Source organism: Dermacentor variabilis, chromosome 3 (genome assembly GCF_050947875.1).
Source record: "Dermacentor variabilis isolate Ectoservices chromosome 3, ASM5094787v1, whole genome shotgun sequence".
Classification (NCBI taxonomy): domain Eukaryota; kingdom Metazoa; phylum Arthropoda; class Arachnida; order Ixodida; family Ixodidae; genus Dermacentor; species Dermacentor variabilis.
This window is the reverse complement of record NC_134570.1, coordinates 91,040,301-91,064,570: the sequence shown is the minus strand read 5'-3', so window position 1 is coordinate 91,064,570 and position 24,270 is coordinate 91,040,301. Positions and strand designations below refer to the sequence as shown.

Sequence of the window (24,270 nt, the reverse complement as noted above, 5' to 3'; positions counted from 1 at the left end):
ACATTTCCTCTGAAGTTCTCGTATAGAGTTCACATTCTGTAAACTTGAGAAAACTCACTGCAATCCCAATCCATTCTGCTTCTGTAGGCTTTTCATGATTCTTGAAATGCAAAAATTGTGGAGAAACTGCATTTTCAATGGGCAGAAATAATTGGTGCTTGAAGGTGTTACAGTGCACGAAAGACGCAAGTCCTTTCACTTTTCAAAGACCTATTTACTGAAGTTGCGATGTGTCGGCATGGTGCAGACTCGAGAACTGCTGGCCGAGGAGCGGCGCCTGCGTGAAATCCAGGGCCAGGACCTGGGCTCAGAGGCTTCTGAGCACGAACGCCAGCTTGTGGTGGCCAGGGCGGAGATGGAACGCCTCAAGGCCGAGTTTGACGCTCACCGGGAAGACTTGGCACGTCAGGTCACCGAGACCAGAGAGAACGAAGCCCGTGCCGTTGAGGAACTTCGCCGAGAAATGTGCGCTGCCCTGTTCTATAGAGATTTCTCTGCATGCAAAGGGTTCACAAACCTTTTGGCCTCAGTGTTGGCTTTTGGGAACTGCCGAGCAACCCCTCTGCCCTTAGTTCTCCAGGTATGCGTTTATGCTCCCTTCCATGTATAGCAGGCAATGCTGGGCAAGCTATGGAAGAAATTTGGCCATAAAAGGCTTACTACATACATATTTAATGCAGTAGTTTATGATCAGTGACCCTTTTACGGAATAACTACTTCGTGTATCACAGCTGCAGTTTGTGAATGAAAGGTTAGGCCAAATAATCTACTCTTTGTGCTTCCTGTATGCAACGTACCACAGTTAAACCTTGATAGAACAGACTTCAATGTAATGAAAGTCACAATAAAACAAAGGATTCAACTTTTGATAACTTCTTGTCCATAGAACACTATGTATTTTGAACCTGAATATACTATAAAGAAGAGCGTTTATGCACAATTTCAGTGTAACGAAATTTCACTGCTGCCACGAAGGAACACCTAGACAATAAGTTAGGGTTGTGTGAATACTCCAATATCACCAAGTTGAATCGAATAATGAAAGTTAGAATAATTTGATTCGCGAATCGATTGTCTACTATTTGATTTTTCTAATATTTAACATATTTATGGTAGACACCCGCGCTGTGCCACACGTTGTGTGCGCTGCAGAGACCCTCGTTCTTGACGCCCAAGCAAGCGTTTCTCTTCGTTTCCAGCGCAAAAGGAGTGCCGAGCGCGTTGTGGAGAGGCAGCCCCGGCTGACACGATAGCAGACTTTGTCAGTGCGAGCGCTTCCCGACGTCAGCCTGATGCGGGGATCGCACACACAGTGCCCAAACGCTGCAGTTCTTAGAATGGCACTGCATTGGCCGGGGCCGCCTCTTTCACTACAAGGCTTGTCCAGGTCTACAGAAACTATCGAAACGATAACGCGATGCGGACAGAGGGAATGGCAGCAAAAGCAGAACTTATTTCGTGAAATGCGAAAGCATGTGCGAAGATCAGGCTGATTAGCCACTGTGTTGGATTGTGTTGAATATGCAGGTTGGATGTCGTCATGTTAGGTAATATTGCGGGAACTTGCTGTGACCCTCTAGATCTCAGAATCATTTACCGGTAGCAAATCACGCCAAACCTGACAATGAGACGACGCGGGTGGCGCCTGCTCTTTGCTGGCGACACTGGTTACGCACGTAGCGAGGAGCGAGTCATGTGATGTGCTGTCCTTTGCGTCTGTTGCACAGATTTGTCTTTCGATAACCCACGTGTTGTGTAAAGTCCAAGTGTGATAAGATCCTATCGTGCCCCCCCTTACTTTAGGTGCGAGTAAATGCGTGTGAGGATGAGCTGAGAAGGGTGGTGGCTTGATGAGCGCCATCTTTCGACGTGAGCAAGGGGAGAGGGGGGAGTGGAGCGATCTCACGGTAACGGGAACAAGCATGCGCGAGGGCAGGGGAGCGGGAGAAGAGAGTTGGGGGGGGGGGGTGTAGGCTGGTGCTCAAATTATTTCCTGGCATAGCCGTGGCTGGGGTGTGGCAAACAGGGCCCGTGTATCACATTCCAGAGGTAATCAGCTGCATGTGCAATGACTGAGCGAGCTGAGAGAGCATGGCATTGTGCGCTGTCTTTCCGCGTGTCTTATGCAAGAAGTTCTGTAATCTCGAGTTTTGGAGGCGCGTTGAAGCGAGCAGCAGGCTAACCATAAAACGAAACACCGATATTACGAAGCACATTGCTGATTTTACTGTCTTTTTTATATCGAGGTTTAACTGTATGTTTTTGTCACAAGCACAAGTGGTGCGCTAAGGCCCCTGGTCATGGAAACATGTCACTCCATTTGTTTGTTGCTAATCTGTGGCACCTTCCTTGTAATAATTACATTCCTAGATTTAGAATGTAAAATAATTTATTTTGTGACATGAATGTTTGAGACGATGTGAATTACATCGTACCTATGCATACCTTCTCTTTATGCGTTATGCACTAATTTTTGGTCCCAAATGTTATCAGTGAGAGATGTCTGTCAAGCAATCATAGCATTGCCTGCTATGTAGGAAAGAGAGTTCAGTAAAGAGTACAGGCAAAGGAATCTTGAATAAACATCTGCACTGGACCAATGAAATACGAGTTGGCCAAGGCTTATTTGCATAAAAGCAAAGATGCGAGCAATGTGCATATCAGACAGCCGGGCTGATAGGTGATTAGCACCACTGCAGGACCGAAGAAAACATCAAAATATAAAGAGAAAGTGAACCACTTTTGGTTTGTGAAGCCCCTTTTGAAGCCATGAGGTGGTTTTATGGTGAATAGCGTCAGTGTGTACAAGGAAACTATACTACGAGGACTACTTGGCTGCGGGAATGTGTGGTAGACTCATTTATGCCTCTTGTTGTCAATTTGATGAAGGTAAAATCGCCTTGGAGATGGACACAATTCGTGAATATGAAGGACCAGCTTTGATGCATTCTACAAACTGTGGTACTTTTCATACCTTCAAGCTTGTGCCAAGCAAGTCCTCAGCAGTCTCTTCCAGACTTAATACAGTCGAGCCTGAAAATTGATTTAACCAAATAGCAAATGTAATGGAGTAAATATGGAATCTTCCTTCTGAAATATGAGCATGTAATGAATGTATGCTTATGACGAATATTGAATATGATGTAGGAATCTTTGTGTTGGGTACGACTGTGTTAAAATGAGATTTGACTGGGTCTGTATTCTGAATTGTTCGCTTTCACTGATATCGCTTTCAGTGTATGCTGGTTGCCACTCCAGTGAGGTGTCGCTGGTGGATGCTGCATGATGCAACAAATAAAAGCATTCCCAAAAGTTGTTAGTCAAGAATACCGCCCCAGTCATCATCCTTTTAGAGCATGAGAAACTAGCTGCGAATTATTTGCAGCCTTAGTTTCTAAGCAATATTATCTGGCGTCGATGTGTCCTTACCACAGGGAGAGCCAGATAAGTGTCGTCAACGAATTGCGGCAGCTGCTGTCGAAGACTGAAGAAGAGAGGCGGACTCTTGCAGAACGCAACACTCAACTTGAGGAGCAGCTTGCACAGGCCAGTGCCGCACAGAAGAATGTACGTAACTAATTTTGCTTGTTCTCTGGAAGACGCATGTAGTTATGGTGTAGCAATCATTCACACTATTAGATGTGTACAGTCGAACCTCAGTCGAATGAGCACAGAGATAACGAAGTAAATCTAAAATGTTTCTCATCAATATCAGCATGTAACAAATACATGCTTATATATTGTCACGAAAAGACAGTGTAAGATGTGCCTGGCGTCGGCGAGGCAGACAGTTGTACAAGATGGCGTGCAATAAATTCAAGCCGGCGTCCTGAGCTTCTACTTCTACTTCAGCGCCCATCCCTTGCTGAGCGCGCCTTCCAGTCCCAACTTCTTTTTCAGCGCTGGCTCGTGATACCTAGCAGCATTATTCCCCCGCCAAAAGAAAGGCATCGACCCGATGCTTACTAAACTAGAAATAGGAAGTGTGGAAGTCTTATGAGATCGGATTGGCGTCGCCTTAATGCGGGAAATACAGTTTGAGGCGAATGACATGTACTATCTCTGAGTGGTGCTGTCGACGCCGAGGCAACGCGGCACCGACGGGAATGACCTCATAGTTCACTTCACTAACACGGCGTATCACTTTGTAGGGTCCAAAGTATCTACTAAGGAGCTTCGCAGACAACCCCTGGCGACGGACTGGAGTCCACACCCAGACTTGGTCACCTGGCTGGTACTCGACTTGCCGATGTTGAAAGTCGTAGCGTCGTGCGTCTGTACTCTGCTGCTTCGTGAGAACTGCTGCTTCGCGATCTTCGTGTTTGCGGCCCGATTTGTAGACGATGGTAACATCAAACTCCTGCAGACGGAGACTCCATCGAGCAAGTCGCCCAGATGGGTCTCGTAAGTTGGCTAACCAACACAGGGAATGGTGGTCTGTCACCACCTTGAAAGGGTGACCGTAGAGATAAGGCCGAAATTTCATGATGGCCCACACAACCGCTAGACACTCTTTCTCGGAGGTGGAGTATTTGATTTCGGCACGTGAAAGGGTGCGACTGGCGTAAGCGATAACTCGCTCGACGCCTTCCTGGTGTTGAACGAGTACAGCGCCAAGACCGATGTTGCTTGCATCGGTATGCACCTCGGTGTCAGCGTCCTCGTCAAAGCGAGCGAGGACGGGTGATTCCTGCAGGCGTTGCCGTAACTCGGTGAAAGCTGCGTCCTGCTCATCCGTCCAAACGAAGGGTGTGTCTTCTTGCGTGAGGCGTATGAGTGGTTCGGCGATGCGCGAGAAATTAGCGATGAAGCGACGATAATACGCACACAGACCGAGAAAGCGGCATACTGTTTTCTTGTCACGAGGAGTCAGAAAAGCAGCAACAGCAGATGTTTTGTTTGGGTCAGGCTGGATGCCATCGGCGTTCAGGACATGCCCGAGAAACTTCAGCTCTTCGTAACCGAAGTGACACTTTTCTGGCTTTAGTGTGGGATTAGTGGAGCGGAGCGCCTCAAGTACCGCCTCTAAACGCTTCAGATGTTCTTTGAAGGTCGCCGCAAACACGACGATGTCATCTAAGTATACGAAACAGCTGTGACACTTCAGACCCGTCAGAACAGTGTCCATCATTCGCTGGAATGTGGCCGGTGCGGAACACAGGCTGAATGGAAGTACTTTAAATTTGTACAGTCCATCTGGGGTAACAAAGGCAGTTTTTTCGCGATCTCGTTCGTCAATTTCGATTTGCCAATATCCGCTCTTCAGATCTATGGATGAAAAATACCTGGTTCGCCGCAGTCAACCTAACGAATCATCGATCCGCGGAAGCGGATAAACGTTTTTTTTTGCGATGTTATTCAACTTTCTATAGTCAACGCAGAACCTAAGCGTTCCGTCTTTCTTTTTGACGAGGACCACAGGCGATGACCAAGGGCTTTGGGTTGGTTTTATGACATCATCATCAAGCATTTCTTTCACTTGTGCAAGTAATCACGTTGCGCTTTTTCGCCGATATGCGATAAGGTGGTTGTCGTATGGGACGAGAATCGTCATACGTGATTATTCGGTGTCTTGTGATGGGCGTCTGGCGTACCTTAGAAGAAGATGCGAAGCACTCCTTGAACCGAAGGAGCAACTCGCGCAGCGCTTTCTGCTTTTCCTCCGAAAGGTCTGAATTGATGTCGATATTGCTGAGTATCTGAGGTGGGTTCTCCTTCGTCATAGGCGCAAAGCATTCAGCAACGTCGGCTATGGGCTGAGCGAAAGCGATAGTAGTACGACGAAATAGGTGCCAATGTTCCTGGTTGAATTTCGTCACGAGGAGCGCCGAAAGTCCACCTCGAAGCATAATGAGACTGCGGGCTGCACATACACAATGAGTAAGCATAAGAGAGGAATTGCCCTCTGCAACAGCTTCGCCGTCATGCAGATCGTTGCATACGACCATTACCAGGACACTTGTGCGTGGTAGTACAGCTACACTGTCGGCGTAAACTCGAAGCGCGTTATGTCGGCAATTGTCGCGGTTCGCTACTCTGTCTGTCGAAAAAGTCACTGTGCGCTCCCGGAGGTCTATAATGGCACCATACTCTCACGGAAAGTCGAAACCCAAGATGAGGTCCCGAGAACAATCGCGGAGTATAAGGCAGCTGGCTGGAAACGTGGACCCACGAATTTGTACTCTGACCGTGCACATGCCCAACGGTGTTACGATACACAACAGGTATGTCTAGTGAGAGTCTGTCGCTGAGTTCGGCTGCTGTCGTCGTTGAATTGTGCTGAATAGACCATGCTCGCATCGATGGGAGGTCTTCGGAAGGGCAATTATCAGCGGCCTCGCCCCCGAAGGTCGCTGTTCTTACTTTTCCCAGCGAGGGCTTGGCGATCGTCCCTGCGCTGCCATTGAAGGGCTTCTAGGAGCGGTGGAAGAACGCCTGGGGAACGGCGAGTGCGACTGCCGCTGCGGGTACAGTGGCATACTCTGCTGGGCCAGGTATTCTCCAATCGCCCTAGGCCTTTCGCCATATCTGGGCCTTGGTGAATCCGCGGCAAAACCTTGCAGTCCGAGGTGGCGGTATGGGCACTCGTGGTATACGTGACCGGCTTCTCCACAATGATAGATAGCACAGAGGCCTTCTGTCCGGGGTACGCCAGACGTCAGATTTCCTTTCGAGCGGGCGCCGATCCTCCATACATTGGATCGGTTGCACTGATGGGAGCGGCGGGACGTATGACGCGGTGTAAGACGTGGCAGGGTCCAAATGGGTCGGATCGGGGACAGGGACTCGCCTCAAAACTTCCGCATACGACGGCCGCTGCAACTGTGCTCTCACAGGTGGCGCATTGCTGCTTGGAACGGGACCTTGGATCGCTTGCTGTACTTCGTTCCTCACAAGGGCAGAAATGGAACTTAGCGTGGGATGAGGTGGGCAGGTGAGCCGTTGAAGCTCATCACGCACCACAGAGTGGATAAGGTCTCGGAGAACGTCCACGTTTCCAAAGGCAATCGCGTCCGTCAGTGAAGCAGCATTCGCGTGCCTGTCATACGGAGCTGAGCGCTGGTACGAAGGTGAAGTTGCGTTCAATTACCTTTCATAGAAAGCTGAGCGCTGGTGTAACATCTTTTCCATCGTGGTGGCTTCGGTTAAGAACTCAGCCACGGTCTTCGGCGGGCTTCGAACAAGGCCAGCAAATACCGTATTTACCCGCGTATAACCCGCCCCTGCGTATAACCCGCACCCCTAACTTTGAACTCGGCGAAAAAAAAAAAAAAAAAACTCGCGTATAACCCGCACGTTTACCTGAAAAAAAAAATGAGCGTTAGAAAGATGCAACTCACACTCAGTGATCATTTCGTTTTCAGAACATTTATTCAAACGACCGCCACCACGTCACTGGTTATCCGATTCTTAATCGTCGCCGCTCTCACTACTGCCATCCGAGGCTTCATCGCCACTCTCAAAGACGTAGTCGTCCTCGGAACCATCCAGACTATTACTGATCGCACATTTTTTAAAGCTTTTGCGCACCAAATCGGCCGGTATCGCTTTCCACGCATCCACGATCCACTGGCACAGCAATGGAATATCAGGCCTTCGCACGCGTCCCGTCGGTGTGAGGGCGTAAATGCCGTCGGCCATCAACTGGGCATACAGCCGCTTCACGTGTGCCTTGAACGGCTTGTTCAGGCACACGTCGAGTGGCTGTAGCATGGACGTCATGCCGCCAGGTATTATGACGAGGTCGGTGCTGGTCTCGGCAAGGCGAGCCTTCACCGCATCAGTGCAGTGGCCTCTGAAGGAATCTAGTACGAGCATCGACCGGCGTGCCAGCAAGGCACCTGGTCTTCGCTCCCAGATTACTCGAAGCCAGTCACCGACTCGGCCACTGTTCATCCACGAATTTTCTTCCGCACGCACAACGATTCCTGGGGGCAGTGGAATGCCAGGTGGCGTCTTGCGTTTGAAAATGACATACGGGCGCAGTTTCGTGCCGTCAGCCAAAGCGCATAGCATGACTGTGCAGCGCAGCTTGGCATTTCCGCCGGTCAGCACGCTGACTGATTTGGAGCCCTTTTTTTCCATGGTCGTGTCCATCGGCATCTCAAAGTACACAGGTGTTTGATCAGCATTTCCCACCTGAGACAGCAAATAGCTGTGCTCCTTCCGAAGTGCGATCACATATCGTTGAAAGTTCAACAACTTTTCCTCGTAGGCTTCAGGAAGCCACTGGCACATGGTTGTTCGCCGCCGCATAGAAAATCCATGTCTTCGCATGAAGCGCTGAAGCCATCCACGGCTTGCACGAAACTCACGTGGAATGTTCAATTCCCGGGCCAACTTCAGGGCTTCCATTTGCGCCATCTCAGTCGAAACAGCGTGGCCACGACTTTTCTGCTCCTCAATGAACTTCGCAAGCTGCGTCTCGAGGTGGGGGTACGCGCCAGTCTTCGGACCCCGAAACGCTCGCCTGTTCCGGTTCGTTGCTTCGAGACTCTCTTTTTTCTTCCTCCAGTCGCGAATGCACGACTCGTCGACGTCATGCTGTCTTGCAGTAGCTCTGTTGCCGATTTCTTCGGCAGCGGCTATAATCTTTAGCTTCTCTTTCGCTGTGAAACACTGCCGTCGAGTCGCACTCATGATGCCAAAACAAAGCAGGCAAACAGTGCAAACTGGGGTAAGTACACTAAACAGCGCCTAACGCGAGGCTCAACAATGCTGGCCTTTCGTTGGCCCTTCATCGGCTTGACAAGCGTCGATGACGATGGGGATGGCGGACTACACGGGGAGGCCGCCGCACATTGCGGTGAAGCCGACCCCCCCCCCCCCTCCCAAGGAAAAAATTCGCAGATAACCCGCACCCCCACTTTTTAAACGCGTTTTTTCACATTTTGGTGCGGGTTATACGCGAATAAATACGGTAGCTGTTCCTTAACTCCCCGCATTAGATGGTGCAGCTTCTTTTCCTCGGACATGGTTGGGTCCACCCGACGGAAGAGGCGCGTCATATCCTCGACATACGACGTCACGCTCTCATTCGGCAGATGAATGCGAGATTGGAGCGCCCGTTCAGCTCGTTCGCGGCGATTAGCATTGGTGTAGGTCTCCAGCAAGGCACGATGGAACTTGAGCCACGATTTGATGAGCCCTTCTTGGTTCTCGTACCAAGTGCGAGCACCGTCCTCCAAGCTGAAGTAGACGTTCCTTAACTTCGCCGCGTCGCTCCATTCGTTTATCTCGGCAATGCGCTTAAACTGGACTAACCAGTCTTCTACATCCTCGAAGATATCCCCGTGGAACACTTTCGGCACTCGGAGATTCTGCAGTAGATACTGAGTTGCCGTTGTGGCCGTACCTTGCCTAGTGGTCGGTAGGGACGTCTATGTTCCTTCCATGCCGGTGTGGGGGGGCGTCGACGTTGTTGCGGAGAGATGATCAAGCTCGGGAGGCAATCCTCGGATTCTCCTGTTTGCCCGGTGAACAGGGGTGTCCACTAGTATAGGGCTGGTACTGTTGCTACCAGGAGGGGTTTGTGGCATCGGATGAACCGTACCCCGCACCTCCATCACTTTTGTCACGAAAAGACAATGTAAGATGTGCCTGGCGTCGGCGAGGCAGACAGTTGTACAAGATGGCGTGCAATAAATTCAAGCCGGCGTCCTCAGCTTCTACTTCTTCTTCTCCAGCGCCCGTCTCTTGCTGAGCGCGTGTTCCAGTCCCAGCTTCTTTTTCAGCGCTGGCTCGTGATACCTAGCGGCAATATAATAAAAGATATTGGGAAGGTATTTTTGTGTTGGGTGTGGCTTCGTAATAGCATGGCTTGACTGTAATGGGACGTAAACTGCTGGCTGCTTTTGAAATCTTTGCACAATTTCAGGACGGCCCATGCATATTTGCCAAGTTTTCTGTTTGTCTTTGGCACAGATTGTTCATGCTGCGACTACAGAGCAAAGTGCTTGTTCAGGTCGTTTCTACTGAAGAAAGTCAAATTTTTTTTTTAATATAGAGTGAACACCTTGCAAAATAAAGCAATTTTTAGTGTTTTTGTGAAGTGTATACCATATGACCTATTGTTAAAGGGTAGCTATGTGCAAATGTGCGATGTGCGAACTCTATGACAGGTGGGTTATCAAAAGGCCAATCCGCTCTACAGATGAAAGGATTGCACATCACGTCACTTAATCACTGCTGCGTGTGTAGCCATTGCCGATGGTTACAGGCAGGTGCCGTCTGCAGCATTTAATTGTCAGGTTTGCCGTGATTTCTCACCTGTCAAAGATTCTGAAATCTGCAGAGTCACAACAAGTTCACACGATGCCCCCACTGCTCTTCGATAAAATGGCTAAACAGCTCAGGTATATTGGCTTCATTACTGTGTAGGTGTTTTCTTTCACAGGGATCCCTATTGTACATGGGCAAACTTCCATTGTAGCAAATGGGTGATGTATTAGAATGAATGCTAAAAGAAAAAAAAAACAGAGAATGTGAACTTCACTGAGTTCATTAGTGCATTAATTCCCTCAGTGCCTCCACAGTGGGTTGTGTAGCTGTCCCACGAGTTCTATTGGAGTGAGAGAGAAAGAAGGCTACAGTTGGGTGATGCCCAATTGGTTCTTGTACTCAAAAGTTTTAACGGTTCTCTTAGGTGGAGCCTCCGAGAACCCAATTGAGGACAAAGCCGTTGGTTTTGAACACACAAACAAGCTTTTAATATAACTAAAAAGAAGCTAAAATAAATAGAAGAAAATAGAAAACATAAAAGAAACACTCAAATAGACATCACGGCGGTAAGAAACATGCTTGGGGCTAGTATGAAGTTACCTAGTGTGCGAGTCCGGGCTTGCCACGACGGCAGGGACACACAACAGTCTCGACGCGGAGGCGCGGCGGCGCGGCGGCAAGTTGACGAAAGGAGTTGCGCCGGTCTCACCAAAGGTCGTGGTGTAAGTTGGTTGACCGGGCGACCGGAGCGCGCCAGCTCTGGCTTGAAGATAGAGGCAGGTGGCTTGGTGGCACGAGCAGACAGTGGCGGCGTTCTGGCCGGGCAGCTGGGTGTAGAGCTTGGGCCGTAGCCCGACTGCTCTCGTCCTGCCCACGGGCATAGAAGCTTGCCGGCCTTGAGCAGTTGGCGGCACGCTCGGGTAGACGGGCGACGCGCAGGAATGGGTTGGCAGGAGGCCTCGGTCGGGTGAAGTCCTGGTGGCTCGGGTCCGGAACCCGACGGCCCGTCTTCAACTCCCAGTCCGGTGGTTGACCTCCTCCTGGCGTTGTTTCCTGGAACTCTCCCGGCGTCTCCCCCTGCGTCTCCCCCGCGTCTCCCAGCGCATCACGCTTTTTCTTCTCTCTGGCCGATTAGGAATTCTCTGATTGGCTGCCTGACGCCCCGTGGTCTTTCCTAATTGGTTGGCTTTTCTTCTTTTAGTTGCTTTTCTTGCTCCGTGCGTTCTCGTGCTGGACGCTCTTCGGCGTCGTCGTTTTCCTCCTTCCAGCACGAAATTTGCCTCGGCGCACGCACTCCTTGTTGTCTGCTCCTGTCCGTCCTGACCACCGCACCATGTTGCACACCACACATCACACAGTCAAACCCGAATATAACAAACTCAGATAGAGTGAAATATGCTCTCTTTTGAGCACTCGAAGTTCTCCTATCACTATGCATGTAAAATTTATTTTTTGTAACAAACCAGACATTGGATATACCAAAATTTGAGTGCACGGATACCAAACAGCCACAAACACGCTAGACTCGGAAATTGTTGCCAACAAGCTGGCCACCCTAGTCTGGTGCCGCCGAGGAGCTGCCGTCGAAAGACGGTTGCCCTCTCCCAATGTTACCCGAAGCCCTTTCTGCTGCTGATATGCTGCGACGATACTCCTCGGGGATACAGAGAAGCCGACTGGAGTTCATTGAAATGACGTCCCGTGTTGAAAATGCGATCCTCATTGAGGGAGCTAAACAAAGTGTTGAGGCGAAAATCACTGCCTACTGCAAATAGATGTACTTTTCTGTGCAGTAAATTACTTTTGGAATAATAATTGAGTGTGAGTGGCATGGTTTTTCTCAGTTAGTGTGTTTTCTTTGTTTCTTGCATATAATGAATTTGGTGCTGAATCTCGTTATAAGCGGGTTCGGTTATATCGAACTACTCTATATATCGAACAAATAGTGTTAAATCATGCTGTTCGTTGTAACTGGGTTCGACTGTATTTCTTGCTTTTGCATAAAATTCATTTGTTTCATTGTGTTAAGTGTAACTGCATGCTCTTTCCTATTGTGTAGACCTGCAAGTAGAACAATTCTAATACCTGTGCTTGACAGTGACAGGCTTAGTTAAGCTGCACTGCAATTTCTATTTTGGGTTACATTTTGTATAACCTCCTTTAACCTTCGATGGTTCATACAAAAAGCTGCTCTCCTGAAGTGTTTAAGTGATTTGACAGGAGTTTTCTTATTGTTCAGGGATTACACCAGATGTTGCAGGTGTGTGCAGACTGCTGAACTTTCTTCTCACATTCTGTGCAGGCTGATGATGGCAGCGCAGCAGAGATCAAGGCCCTCAAGAGCCAGCTTGAGAACCTGCAAAACAGGTAGGATGAAAAGAAACAGAGTGACTTGAACTGGCGCTCCAAAGGGTTGGGGCAAGATCTTAGGGCATGCAGGCATTTAAGCAACTGGAAACCAACATCACTGTCAGAAATTCAAGGAGGCAGGGGCGTGTGCGCTTGGAGCATGTGACCTGCATGTGCGGCCAGAAAAATTAGTGAAAAGAGAGGCTATCAATAGCCGTGTTTGATGGGAGGATACTACTGCTTGATGGGAAAACAACACTGTTTGTTTTGACTGGCAAGTTATTCTAAAGCTTGGAAGGGTAAATGACATCGTTGTAGGGCCAAACACATTCCTGTGGGAACAGGGGCTTACACTTCTCCAGTTGACGCTCAAGGTGTTCTTTAAGGAATTGAAAGTAAAGGTGAGGAGCGATGTTTGCATCACGCAACTAAGGGAACCTTGTGGTGGGACAATTTATGAGCTTTACTGCAGTCTAGTTGCTTCCCAAGTGGACGCTGTTCAGTCTATTCAGTCTCCACTTTGGATGCTATGTGCTAGGTTACGTTTAAGGGGACACTTTAAGGAAAATGTGTTTAACTCCGTCATTCCAGTACTATTCTACAGTAACAAGAAAGCCACTCTCACCATGAGGCCTCCCCTTATGCTGATTATGAGACAGGAAAGACGAAATAACAAAAGATGGGTGGCAATACTACCTTGAAGTTGACACATCATCTCACCTTGACGTTGATTTCAATGGCATTTGCTTGACCCCATTTAATTGTTTATTGGTAAAGGTGCACTACAGTTTATTCTAATGGAACCAAGGACTGAACTTAGCATGGTTTGGAAACTTCACTGAATCATAATGGTCATATACGAGAAAATACTTCGAAATTTGTAACATCCCACATACATACCAGCGTTGGGGTAGCTACGTGAAATTCAAACGAAGGAAGTTTGGCTTTTATTTTCTCTTATAACATTCTGCCTACTACTGTAAAATTGGCTGAAGTACCACTTTGAAAGAATATCTTATTAGCCTAAACTGACTTGGTGTTTCTCTTTGGTGTCCCTTTCAGAAAGAGAACTGTAGAAGGAACAAAGAAAGTTCTGAAACGTGGTTTTATGGCATGATTTTATATGGGACACAGACACACAGGACAAACCTGTGTGTCTCAGGTCCTGTGTACCTCGGTGTCCCATCTAAAACTGTGCAGTAAAACGATGTTTCATAGTACTCGTAACCAAATAGCCCACCTTAGTGACCTGAACAAAGGAAAACATTGGTCATGATGTGCTGTGAGAACTGCTTGATTAGGCAACCAGAAGTAAGAGATTGAAAAGAAAAAAAAGTATGCGCCTTTACTAGAAGTGTAAATTGATAAATTTTCAAAACTCGGAACATCGGCCTTTCCCAGCTTGCCCCGTTTCGTCACTCTTCATTCCCCTGCATTGTGTAGTGCAGTGTTTTTTTGACATAGATATCCAGAAATACTTCCAGCTTTTTTAGACTAGCACTTCTTAGTGCCAATCACTTTGCACTTGGTTCCATTAAGGTTCATTACTAGTGAAAAATAGAACAGAACAACCTCTTTACCATATGATGCACTATGTGGCTGGTCTTGAAGTGACGTGGGCATGCTGAATGCTTTGTTCTCCAGATCAATCGTAGGACTTTGTGAGTGCTGTAGAGTGTTGGTAGATTTTTGAAAGACTGACAGGCACTTCCCAAAAATGCTGAATCCATTCTGTTCTCAAAAGTGCTGAATTCTATTCTGTTCTCAATTTTAAGTAATGCGGGGTTGCTGTAAATAATGATGCATTTTCAAACTGACCCGTGAAGTAAGGAGAGCAGAGGTAGATGAGTAGCCTTTTATGAAGGTAAGCTTCTTTGAGAAATAAGGAAAAGAAAAAAGAAAAAAAGAAAAAGTACTACATATGGTATGTGCTGCAATCAGTGGGCACACCTCCTTTGCATCCATTCCCTTGTCATTTAAATGTTGCTTCTTGTTGGCTTTCGCTCATGCAATAAATGATGGCAGCAAAGCAAGTTGAATTTAAGTAGTGACGGCAAGAGAAGCAGGTTAACTTTTGAATAATATTTGTTGTGTGAAAGCAGTTACATATTTTTTCAGCTCTTGAGTTGCTTGTTGTGTTGCTGCCTTAGAGGGCTGACTCAAGCTGCCATGTCAGCTGCTAGTGCGATGTATTTGAGACTGGCCATGGCCCTTTTGTTTGCTTGTAGCTAGTCCAATTAGGCTGGCTGCCTGCAGTAAGGAGACAGCAAAACACGTGTACATTGAGCTCATTCTTCTAGTTTATTCTGTTGTTCCAAGATTGCAGACTCTGCACTGACATTTCAGAAAATTGCAAAAGAAGTGTGGTTTTCTTTGTGTTCTGGGATCACTTAATGACGAAACACGCGGCAGTGTTCAAAATGTAGATGCATCAGATGTTATGTTTAGGGTGGTAATCTTGTCAGAAGTGTCGTCCGCAGACACTGCAGTCATATAAAGAGTCTGTCTTCTACAGTATGGTTCTGTTCACCTATCACTCAGAACATCGGGATACAGGTCTGTATGCCTGTGCATTGGCTGTAGGATGCAGTCTCAGGCTTTTAGTTTTGTACCTTATGCCAAACATGGTCTTTCACACAGTAGATGGCATGTTGTGCGTGTGACTAACCCAAGAAATAATGCGTGTTCTTTCTTTTCTTCATGCATGCATTATTGCCTATAGTTAAGTGCAGTAATACAATCAGTAGTGTGAAGGAAGCATGAGGGAAGGCTATGGTGTGCTTTGAGGAGGAACTTCTGCGCTAACAGGTGGCACTCTGCCACTCTCTGTCTCTCTCTTTCCCTTTCTCTCTGTCCCACTCTCTCCTTGCTTCACGTGGTAACTGAACCCTTCCACGACGGTAAGCATGCAACCCCTCTGGAATGCCATCTGGGCCCTTGTTGCCTTTTCGCTCTTCTGCGTCGCCTACATCATGCGCTGAGTGCACACTTAGGCCACGCAGTGCTGCCTTGCCCGAAACTGCGCGCTGTTGCATTCGTTGGCGACCAACGCTGACATCTCTCTGACAGACATTGTGCAAAATCTTTCGAGATGGACTTTCCCTACAAGGACCAGAGCATGATGGGGGACGTTGCTTGAAAAACGCTGCAGCACAATGAAATTGAGGATAGTAGTGTAGCACATACTCATGCCCTCGCAGCCTTGCCCTTGCTTAGAGCGGTGACTCTCAGAGAGTGGCTTGCAGAACACTATGCGTCCACAGGAGAGTTCAAAAGTGTATGCAGGAATCGCTTCAGAAGCAGAACTGCAAGTACAGTGACTTCCACTGTTAAAGGGAACACTCTAATGTGCGGCTCTCACTTTGCTGGTGCTTCTATATGCAAGTGCTCGTGTCTGAAGCTGTGCCAATGCTCTGCACGGGTATGCAAAAAAAGTTTCAGTGCCAGCAACCACAAGTCGTCTGCTTCAAAGCTGGGCAATTGTACTTTTGCCACAAGTAAGAATTAGTGCATGCCCTGCACACAGGTGTTCCCTTCAACAGCAGATCATGCTGTTCGTGCTTGCAATGCCTCATGAACTAGCCTAATAAAATGTGTTAGAATTGCAACTCCCATGGAGGATCACATCAACCTCTCTGTGTGAAGTAGTGTTCTGCAGTTAGTCTAGATCAAACCTAAGGCGTAAAAGAATGTCACTGTTGACCCTTACTTTGGTCTTCGTGGGTTCATGCTGGAACCTGGCCTTAGCTCTACTTCTGCATAGGCTGTGAGCATAATACATGTTCTCCTGCAAACTGACCATCCTTCAGTTTCTTTCGCAATGGCTCAATATTCCTTTTCCTGTTCCACTTAAAACAGGCAAAGATGCTTGCCAGTTCCCTAAATAATTGGTGATTGGTTCAAGGGGTCCATGATGGCCAGGTTTAAAATTGCTGGTTTCTAGAAAGGGCACTACCCACTTGCTGATGGCATTCGATCTGTGTGGAGAACGGTACTTGTAAGATTTTGTACTTTGTCTGTCGATGCTGCTTTGTTTACATTCTCTATACATTGCTTCCTCCAAGCAATGTCTAGCGTGGAAACTGCACTGTTCTTTCATTGATGTCGCGAAGCTTTTGGTGAATCCTCGAGACGGCTGATGAATGAATGCAACGTGTTGATGGTAGCTGTGACTACTTTAGAGCAGTCATGGATGTGCCCTTTCCTTTATTGGTCTCTTTCATGTTGTAGCGCTTGCAGCATGAGATGATTAAGCCTGTTTTGTTGTCATGTTAGCTGTCACTTTACTACGACTTCATACATGTTTACATGTTGATGAACAGGTGGCTTCTCTCGTTTGCCAGCTGTTAACCAATTCAAATCTTTTGTCATCTTATGACCCCTTCTTTGTTTGGATGTTCACATAGCGCTTCATGATTTGCCTTGCCTTAGGTCAACGTGTGTTGCTGTTACAATAGTTTGAAAGCTTGCTTTCTATCATAGATCACACTCGTGAAGCAATGGAATCCTACTTGCGTGTGCGTAGCTAACTTACGTGGCTCCCAGCAGTTACTGAGGCTGTTTTACAATACTTGCCATTGACGGCTAAGTAGACAGCTAAGCAGACAGTGGCTATCTTAAGCCTCATTATAATTCTGACAGAGCTGACAAAAGTGGTGGCTTCACAATAACAGCATCAGAGTCAAAAACAATGCAGGCTACTTTCTTGTCTAAACAAGATGGTGGCTGAGCAGAGTGCTTGGAGGTGGCGTCCAAGTTGTAGTAATGTCTTCCAAGTGCATTCGATTGCTTGGGCTCAGAGCTGTCTTTCCAGCAGTCAAAGTAGACTGCCTGCTGTGCTGACCAGAATTGGAACATACCCTAAGTGTCCGAAATGTTGAAGCTGCGAGCATTTTTAGTAAGATGTTCAGCCTGAAAAGGATGTCCATGAGATTTTGTAATTCTCATAGTTCCTAGGAAGAGTGATGCTTCATTTTGCAGGTTTGCTGATTTTGTGCTGTTTCATGCATTTACAGTGCTGAGGAAGTTTGTAGTGTTACTGTGTTCCTCTCCTAGTACTTGCTAGCTGACTGTGCATGGATAAGTTGACAATATTGCACCACGGAAGCCAGTAGTAGAACAAGTACGCTTCATTTTCAAGCTCTGTAGTCCCTGCTCGCGTGCCTGTGGGAATGAGTGTGGAAGATTAATATGTGAAGTCACTATTATGTGTGAAATATGTGAAATGGTGGCTGAAAAGTTATACAGTCGAACCTCGATATAACCAAGTTGTATGTACAGTGAAAAACTTCGCTAAGTCGCAAATTTTGTTAATTCAGGGTTTTTAAATTTTCAGCATTATTTTTAAAGTTTCAGCATTAGAAATAACTTCGTGAATACCCAGAGCCTTCCGGGTGGATAATATCTTGTTAGCGAGCACTTATAAACATATCGCAAGAAGGTCGTGCCATAATAGCACGGTTATGAGCACCAGTGCATGCGGTGCAGATCGCACCAAGAGCAATGCATCGACGGGGCTCACGGCGTCCAATATTTGTGTTTGTTGTCTCGTGCGGTGCTGCATATCTTGGAGGCCATAGCTGACAGCGCTTAATGCCTACAGCCAGCGCCCACAAATTAAAAACAAGAAGTGTAAAAAGATAGTGATATTGGTCCCAGGCAAAAAAGAAAAGAAAAGTCGGTTTCGCCAGAAAGGTAGAGCATTGATGACGATAGCAAAGAGACTAAACAAATTAGGGTTCGTAGCTTTTTATCGGTGTCACGCGCGCTCAGGCAAGTGCTAATAGATCTTACTCAATGACCACAAACTCGCAGTCACAACGTGAGCGAGCGATTTGTATTGTGTCTCGGAAACTTGTGGTTACGCGACCATCAACACTAGATGCACGGAGAACAACAAAATGCGTATGAAGGCACCATACATCTTGGCTTGCCACGGAGAGATTACGTCCAAGATTGATATGGTGCATGGTCTGTGCACGGACGTCTGCGAAGCGCGTGCTTGATCATGTTATTGCGCGTTCACTCCCTCTGCACCTTCTTTGCCCAGAAAGAATCAGCAGCTCTCGTGTTTCTCCGTGGTGTTTCCTGCCTACCGTGTCCCGGCACACGCACTTTGACAACGGATTTGCCACACTGTCACGGTTTTCAATGCAACTATGATCGGGAAATGAAAATAGTTCATTAAATCGCGGATTTTGTTAAATTGAGGTTCATTATATGGAGCTATGACTGAACTACAAAGCTTGAAAACATTGATGAGAAAATTAGGTTAAACAGAAATACCGAAGTGATGAAATTAACTACCATGCGAGGGAACACCTTGAACTAAACTTGATATTACGATTTGCGATTGACGAGATGGTTCACGGAATCATAGCTCATCTTCAATGCACAATGGCTGAACTGTATTAGTTCGACAAATACGCAGCAAATAAAACAACATTAGAGGGGAAATAGGCTAACAAGGAAGGACACAGTGCGAAATAAACATGGTCTAACTTCCATATCTGGAACTACATCAGAAGCAGCAAAGCCGTGCAATTTTTTTAAATGAAACAAAATGCTCTATTTGCTGCTTTGCAGCTGTTAAATCACTACTGTGACTGGTGAAGCTATTTGTCAGTGAACCCTTGGCCTATTGTTCAATGACTCATGTGCACGGACAGCTCGTGTAGTGAACTGAATTTTGCTGGGTATGTGTTTAAACAGACACTAAAGAGAAATATAATTTGAGTTTTTCTAGTAAATTACCCTTTGACAGTATCAAGAAAGTGTCCCTTATCGTGAGAAGAAGCTTGTTAACCAGAAAGACAAAAAGTGAAAGACGTGTGGCGACTCGTCCATAAAATGCTCGCACCAATGTGTGACATCACGGCATTTCACGGTCTGTGTTTGGACCATACTGGAATATTTATAAATAAAGACAGACTACATTGTATTCTAAAAAAAGCAAGAGACTGAGCTAAGCAAGTTTTAAAGAGCTTTCGCCGAGGCACAAGGGCTCAAACCCACCCCAAAAATACTTTGAAATCCACGATGTCACGCTGATTTACGGCCACTCAGGCTTTGGCGTAAAATTAGAGAAATCAAACTTGGACCTTCATTTTATGTTCCAATAATAAACATACTACCCTGAAATGAATGTAAATAGTGTTTAGAAGTTTTACTTTATTAGTCTAAACAGATTTACTGTTTCTCTTTAGTGTCCCTTGAAAGGGAATCGACACTTCAGTGGGAGGTGTGTTGAAAATGTCAGCTGAGTCCTCTACAAGTCAGTTGTGCATTTTACATGATAATTTTTGCTCACTATAATTGTATGCAGCCTTTGGCCGAGCCGCTCATGAGCTGGTGGGAAGCCATAAGGAACAAATTGGTTCATGCATATCATGTGCTAACACATCATACGAGGGAGAACGTAACATTGCTCATTATGCTAATTGTTTCCTGTATCTTGGCATCCTGCGAGGTTGTGCTTTTGCTTTTCACTTGTGTGGCTGGGAACTGTATTTCATCACTCTTGGTTACCAACCAAGCTTGTTTACCGAAATGTTGTAGTAATGTCTTGAAAGATCATTGTCATGTTGCTGGGCATCTTAATTAGTGCAGCAGATGCAAGGCAGTAATTGGCATCTGTTTGTGATTGCCTGTGCAGACGAACAAAAATTTTTAGTTCGCTGAGGCATCTTTCAGTTGAGTTGGTGGTGGCACACTGATCTATTGTTAGACAACTATGTCATTGTCAGAACCCAGCTTTCCTGATTTAAAAGCTCAAGACTGGTATGCCATGAAATTGTGATAAACAGGCAAAGTCATTTAAGAAGTTTCAGTCCTTTACTGTTTTGGGGCAGTGGCACTACCAGTTCTGTTAACTAGGAGGCTGACAGGCCATACTGGCCCAAAACATGACTGACAACTCGGAAAACCAGATGGGCCTCAGGCGAATTGGTGTACGGGAAACCTCTCAGGTGGAGTTCCGAGTTTTCAGACAATTTGACTGCGAATTTCTTGCTTGTCACATTGCCTCAACCTCCTTGTTGACTAGACATTTACTAACAGTTTGGTGCCACTACACCAATATTGCACAGTAAGTCGAACACAAGATCTTCAGTCAGTAAACACTATGAGCGTCTGTTTGTTGTTTGGACTGTCCACACTTATTGCCAACAGTAAGAGACTTGTCCTCCCGCAATATCTGATTCGAATATATATTCTGCCATTGCAGACATTGCATTTGAATTGTCGGTACTCACATTGAATTACTAGCATTGGAGGCTAATAATTTCATTTAGCACTGGCAGTTGAGTGTCACAAACATGTATTGGCTCTCATTTTCTGTGAGCATTCCTTATTACTAGTGCAATATGTAGGAGCCTTTTATTGTAACAAGTCCACATGTGGAATCAGTGGCTCCGTGTTTTGGAAGACACCGTCTGATTTTAGAGCGCTGCATGTCTCCTTCCCTCTTTGGAGTTACATTTTCTTCAATTGTGGTTAAAGCTGTACCAGCACTTTAAGAGCACGCTAGTTCTATGTCAATTACTGCCTTGCATATATCTTGTCTCTTCTCCATCTGGGAGGTTTCCCTTCTTCCAGTTCGCTTTAATGCTGCATTCTTGTTTATGCATGCCCCAGCCCAATTTTGTTTTTGTTTTCTGTTGACGCTTTCCTTCTAGGCTTGCCATATCTATCTGTACTTCTATCAGTACTTGCTGCCTGAAGTGACCACAATGACTTTGTCATACTAACTATGAGCTGTTGCCTGTTGTTGTCTTAGAATTCCAAATATTTTTTCAATATTGTCTGGGTTTTATAGCCATCACAAAGCGCAGTACAGGGACTGTGGCATTTCGTCTTGTTTGTGATGGAAATCCATGCTGACTACTCGAGAGTCGTGCATGTGCTTCAGCGGTGAGAGGGACTTCCAGTGCGTGCAGTTTAACCATCTGTGTTCATGTGTTCATGCCATTGAACTTTTGTGGGACGAGCAGGGGAATGACATGGTGGATGCAAGAGGTGTGAGGTGTGCCAGCCAGAAGGAAGATTTAATACATCTTGTTTTTACCTGTGTGGGAATTTCTATATTCAGAGTCGTGCGGCTGGAAAGGGTGAAACCGGTGGAATTCATGTTGTTCACCTCTGTGACTAACTGGAGAATTGTTAATGCCTTTATACACATATCCTGGCATAAGCTAAGGCTGCTTGCAAAAATGCCATCTATTCCAGAATGATTCTGTTGTTGGTGTTTTTTAACATCGAATTTAGTTGGCAACATAACAAATGGTTTTAAGCCTGGACTTGGCTGTTAAAAGTTGTGCAGTAATTTGACTCTGCCTCAGTAGTTTCGTGCAGCGTGCAGTCAGTACATGAATTTGCATATTCTATGGCCCAGCGCATACGTCTGCTGTTTTCACTTTAGAAAGAAGCGCATTTTGAGAATTCGAGCATTATTCGACATTGTCATCAAGTGGCACAACAATGTTCGTGTGGTGTGCAAAAACCAGTTGAGGGGTTTTTCCTCCTTTGGTATTTATTGCCATAGTTCCCTTGGTACCTGTGAGAAGTTTCTGCGAAAATGGTTGTTTGCATCATAGGAATGCATACCCAAATCATTACAGCAGTGCCGATCACCAGTTACTGAAGTGAAACCTGGTTTTACTTAGCTTTCCATGCTTGTGTATCTTGCAGTTTCAGTTTCTTTTGTCATTGTCAACGGTATGCCTTTTTGGCTTTATCAGTACTCCAAAATGTGCACTGTGACTCTTGATTCCAAAAATAATTCTAGATGCACATTCGCTGACCTAATTAAAGAAAACAAGCTTTTCCAAACAGCTCCTCTTGGAGCCTACATGAAGCATTTGATTACTTTTGCAAAGGTTCTGTTGATTTCTGATCCCAAACAGTTGCAACCAAGGCTGTGCTCGGCATTGTAGCACGCTTAACTAATGAGACAGAGCCCAGATCTACTGCTATAGTCATCATGGTTAGAGACATTGTTAAAGAATCGCCGATTGGTTAATGCCATGTCAGGTTGAGTCAAGATAGTTTGAGGTCGTTTGAAGCATGCTTGTTCTTTATTGCATGTGATCAAAAAATAGCACCCATCTTACCACGTTGTAATTATGGACAGTTACATCGTACTCTGCCACGCAATAAAAGGCAGCGCTTTGAAATGTGGTCTGTGTGCATCCATTTCTCTTGTGACTGTATAGAGTGCTATCTCGCATTGCTGTCTTGCAGGTTTTTAACAAATCCAGGCATTAAGACAGAACAAAAGAACACGAATGCAGGGCAACTTGCAACTTAACTTTATTTGAAACAGACAGCACACATAAAAGAAGCAAGGAAGGTGCACATATTGCCCTCTGCACACTCAATAACAAGCATCACAGTCGTCTTGAAGTCCAAGAATAATTACCAAATGACAGGAGTTTTCTCAGAAACTAGGAACAGATGCATATCACTGAAAAAAAAGGCCCCTTAGTTAGAAACTATGTTATTGTATGGTTGGTGGTAGTAAATGGCAGCCAACTGTAGACATTCGAATAGTGAAGTGCCTGAAAAGAATTGAATTTGAACATTATTAAATTATATGCTGAATTTTACCCCACTTTCAAGAATTGTAAAGAGAGGATAAACTGGAAAGCAAGTATTGTATAGACTCTGGAAAGGGCCGGGCACCTTGTTTTCATAATTTTGACAAGGTGCAGCCCTTGCACGGGATCGAACCTAGTTCGGTGACTTGATCACACCCCAAATCTTGTGCACACCCTGGCTCTAGCTATCTAGTAGTGGCACATGACCAGGGCACGTGACCGGTGTAGTTGGAGAAGTATGGGAGAAGCCTTTGCCCTGCAGTGGGCGTAACCAGGCTGATGATGATGATGAAGTTGGGGGGTGCAACCCTTACACGGGTGTGGCCCTTATGTGAGTCTACATGGTAGTTAGAATTGTGCTTTCGTTTATGTCGTTGAGTACATAACTGCCATTCACTGCTGAAAGTCTGGGCAAAGTAGACAGCTTATATATGAGGAAGAAGTGAAAGAAGATTGCATGCTCTATGACCACATGACAGTATCACTAACGAAACAGTCATCATACAGTGTCACATCCACATGTAGTTCAGTTCACCATATAGTATTAGTATAGGTAATTTACTGTATCAAAGTATCATAATAGAACACTTCAGCTTGCTTTAATTGAACTCTTAAAATGCCTGTTTATGTAACTTAGCAGAGCAATGTACAGCAGTAGAACACCACATAACACTTCAGTGGTGAAATATGGTGATATATACTGACATTGTCTTAATACGTAGGAGTTACAAACCTGTAGGCAACCCAAGGCTAATGCAACCACAATTGCAATATATTTTGAGAAAGCTACATGCTTTCACAATAACTGATGCATATGTAAAGCAGCAAGGCCTCATAGAGCAGCATCACTTACAAGAATGGCTTAATATATCCAGATGAATTAGGCTGATTGTTGAGACCAGAAAAGGCAAGCATGCAGCTGCCACTTAATAAGGTGCTTCCTTGCACCACTAAACAATACACATTAATTAATTAATTAAAGAGGTGCTTCTCCTTGAAGCCTCCAGTGAATATAAACAAAATTTGTGAAGTAAGATTCTTAGACTGAATATGGAATGTATGAGAAAGACTATTTGATTCATAATCAAAATTTTGAATATATGCA

The 24,270-nt window shown here is 45.9% G+C and overlaps 1 protein-coding gene across 5 annotated transcripts in view; it reads left to right on the top strand.

Annotated features, from left to right (window-relative positions):
- The window catches only part of LOC142576030 (uncharacterized), a 155,598-nt gene that overhangs the window by 117,578 nt on the left and 13,750 nt on the right, over nucleotides 1-24,270 (top strand). For 4 of the 5 annotated variants that reach the window (XM_075685917.1, XM_075685915.1, XM_075685916.1 and 1 more), the window contains 3 exons: nucleotides 248-465; nucleotides 3,435-3,567; nucleotides 12,524-12,588. In XM_075685917.1, the coding sequence (XP_075542032.1) occupies nucleotides 248-465; nucleotides 3,435-3,567; nucleotides 12,524-12,588 (416 nt within the window). Of the gene's footprint in view, nucleotides 1-247; nucleotides 466-3,434; nucleotides 3,568-12,523; nucleotides 12,589-15,475; nucleotides 22,747-24,270 lie in introns of those variants that run through there. The other variant, XM_075685919.1, reaches the window with a different exon arrangement.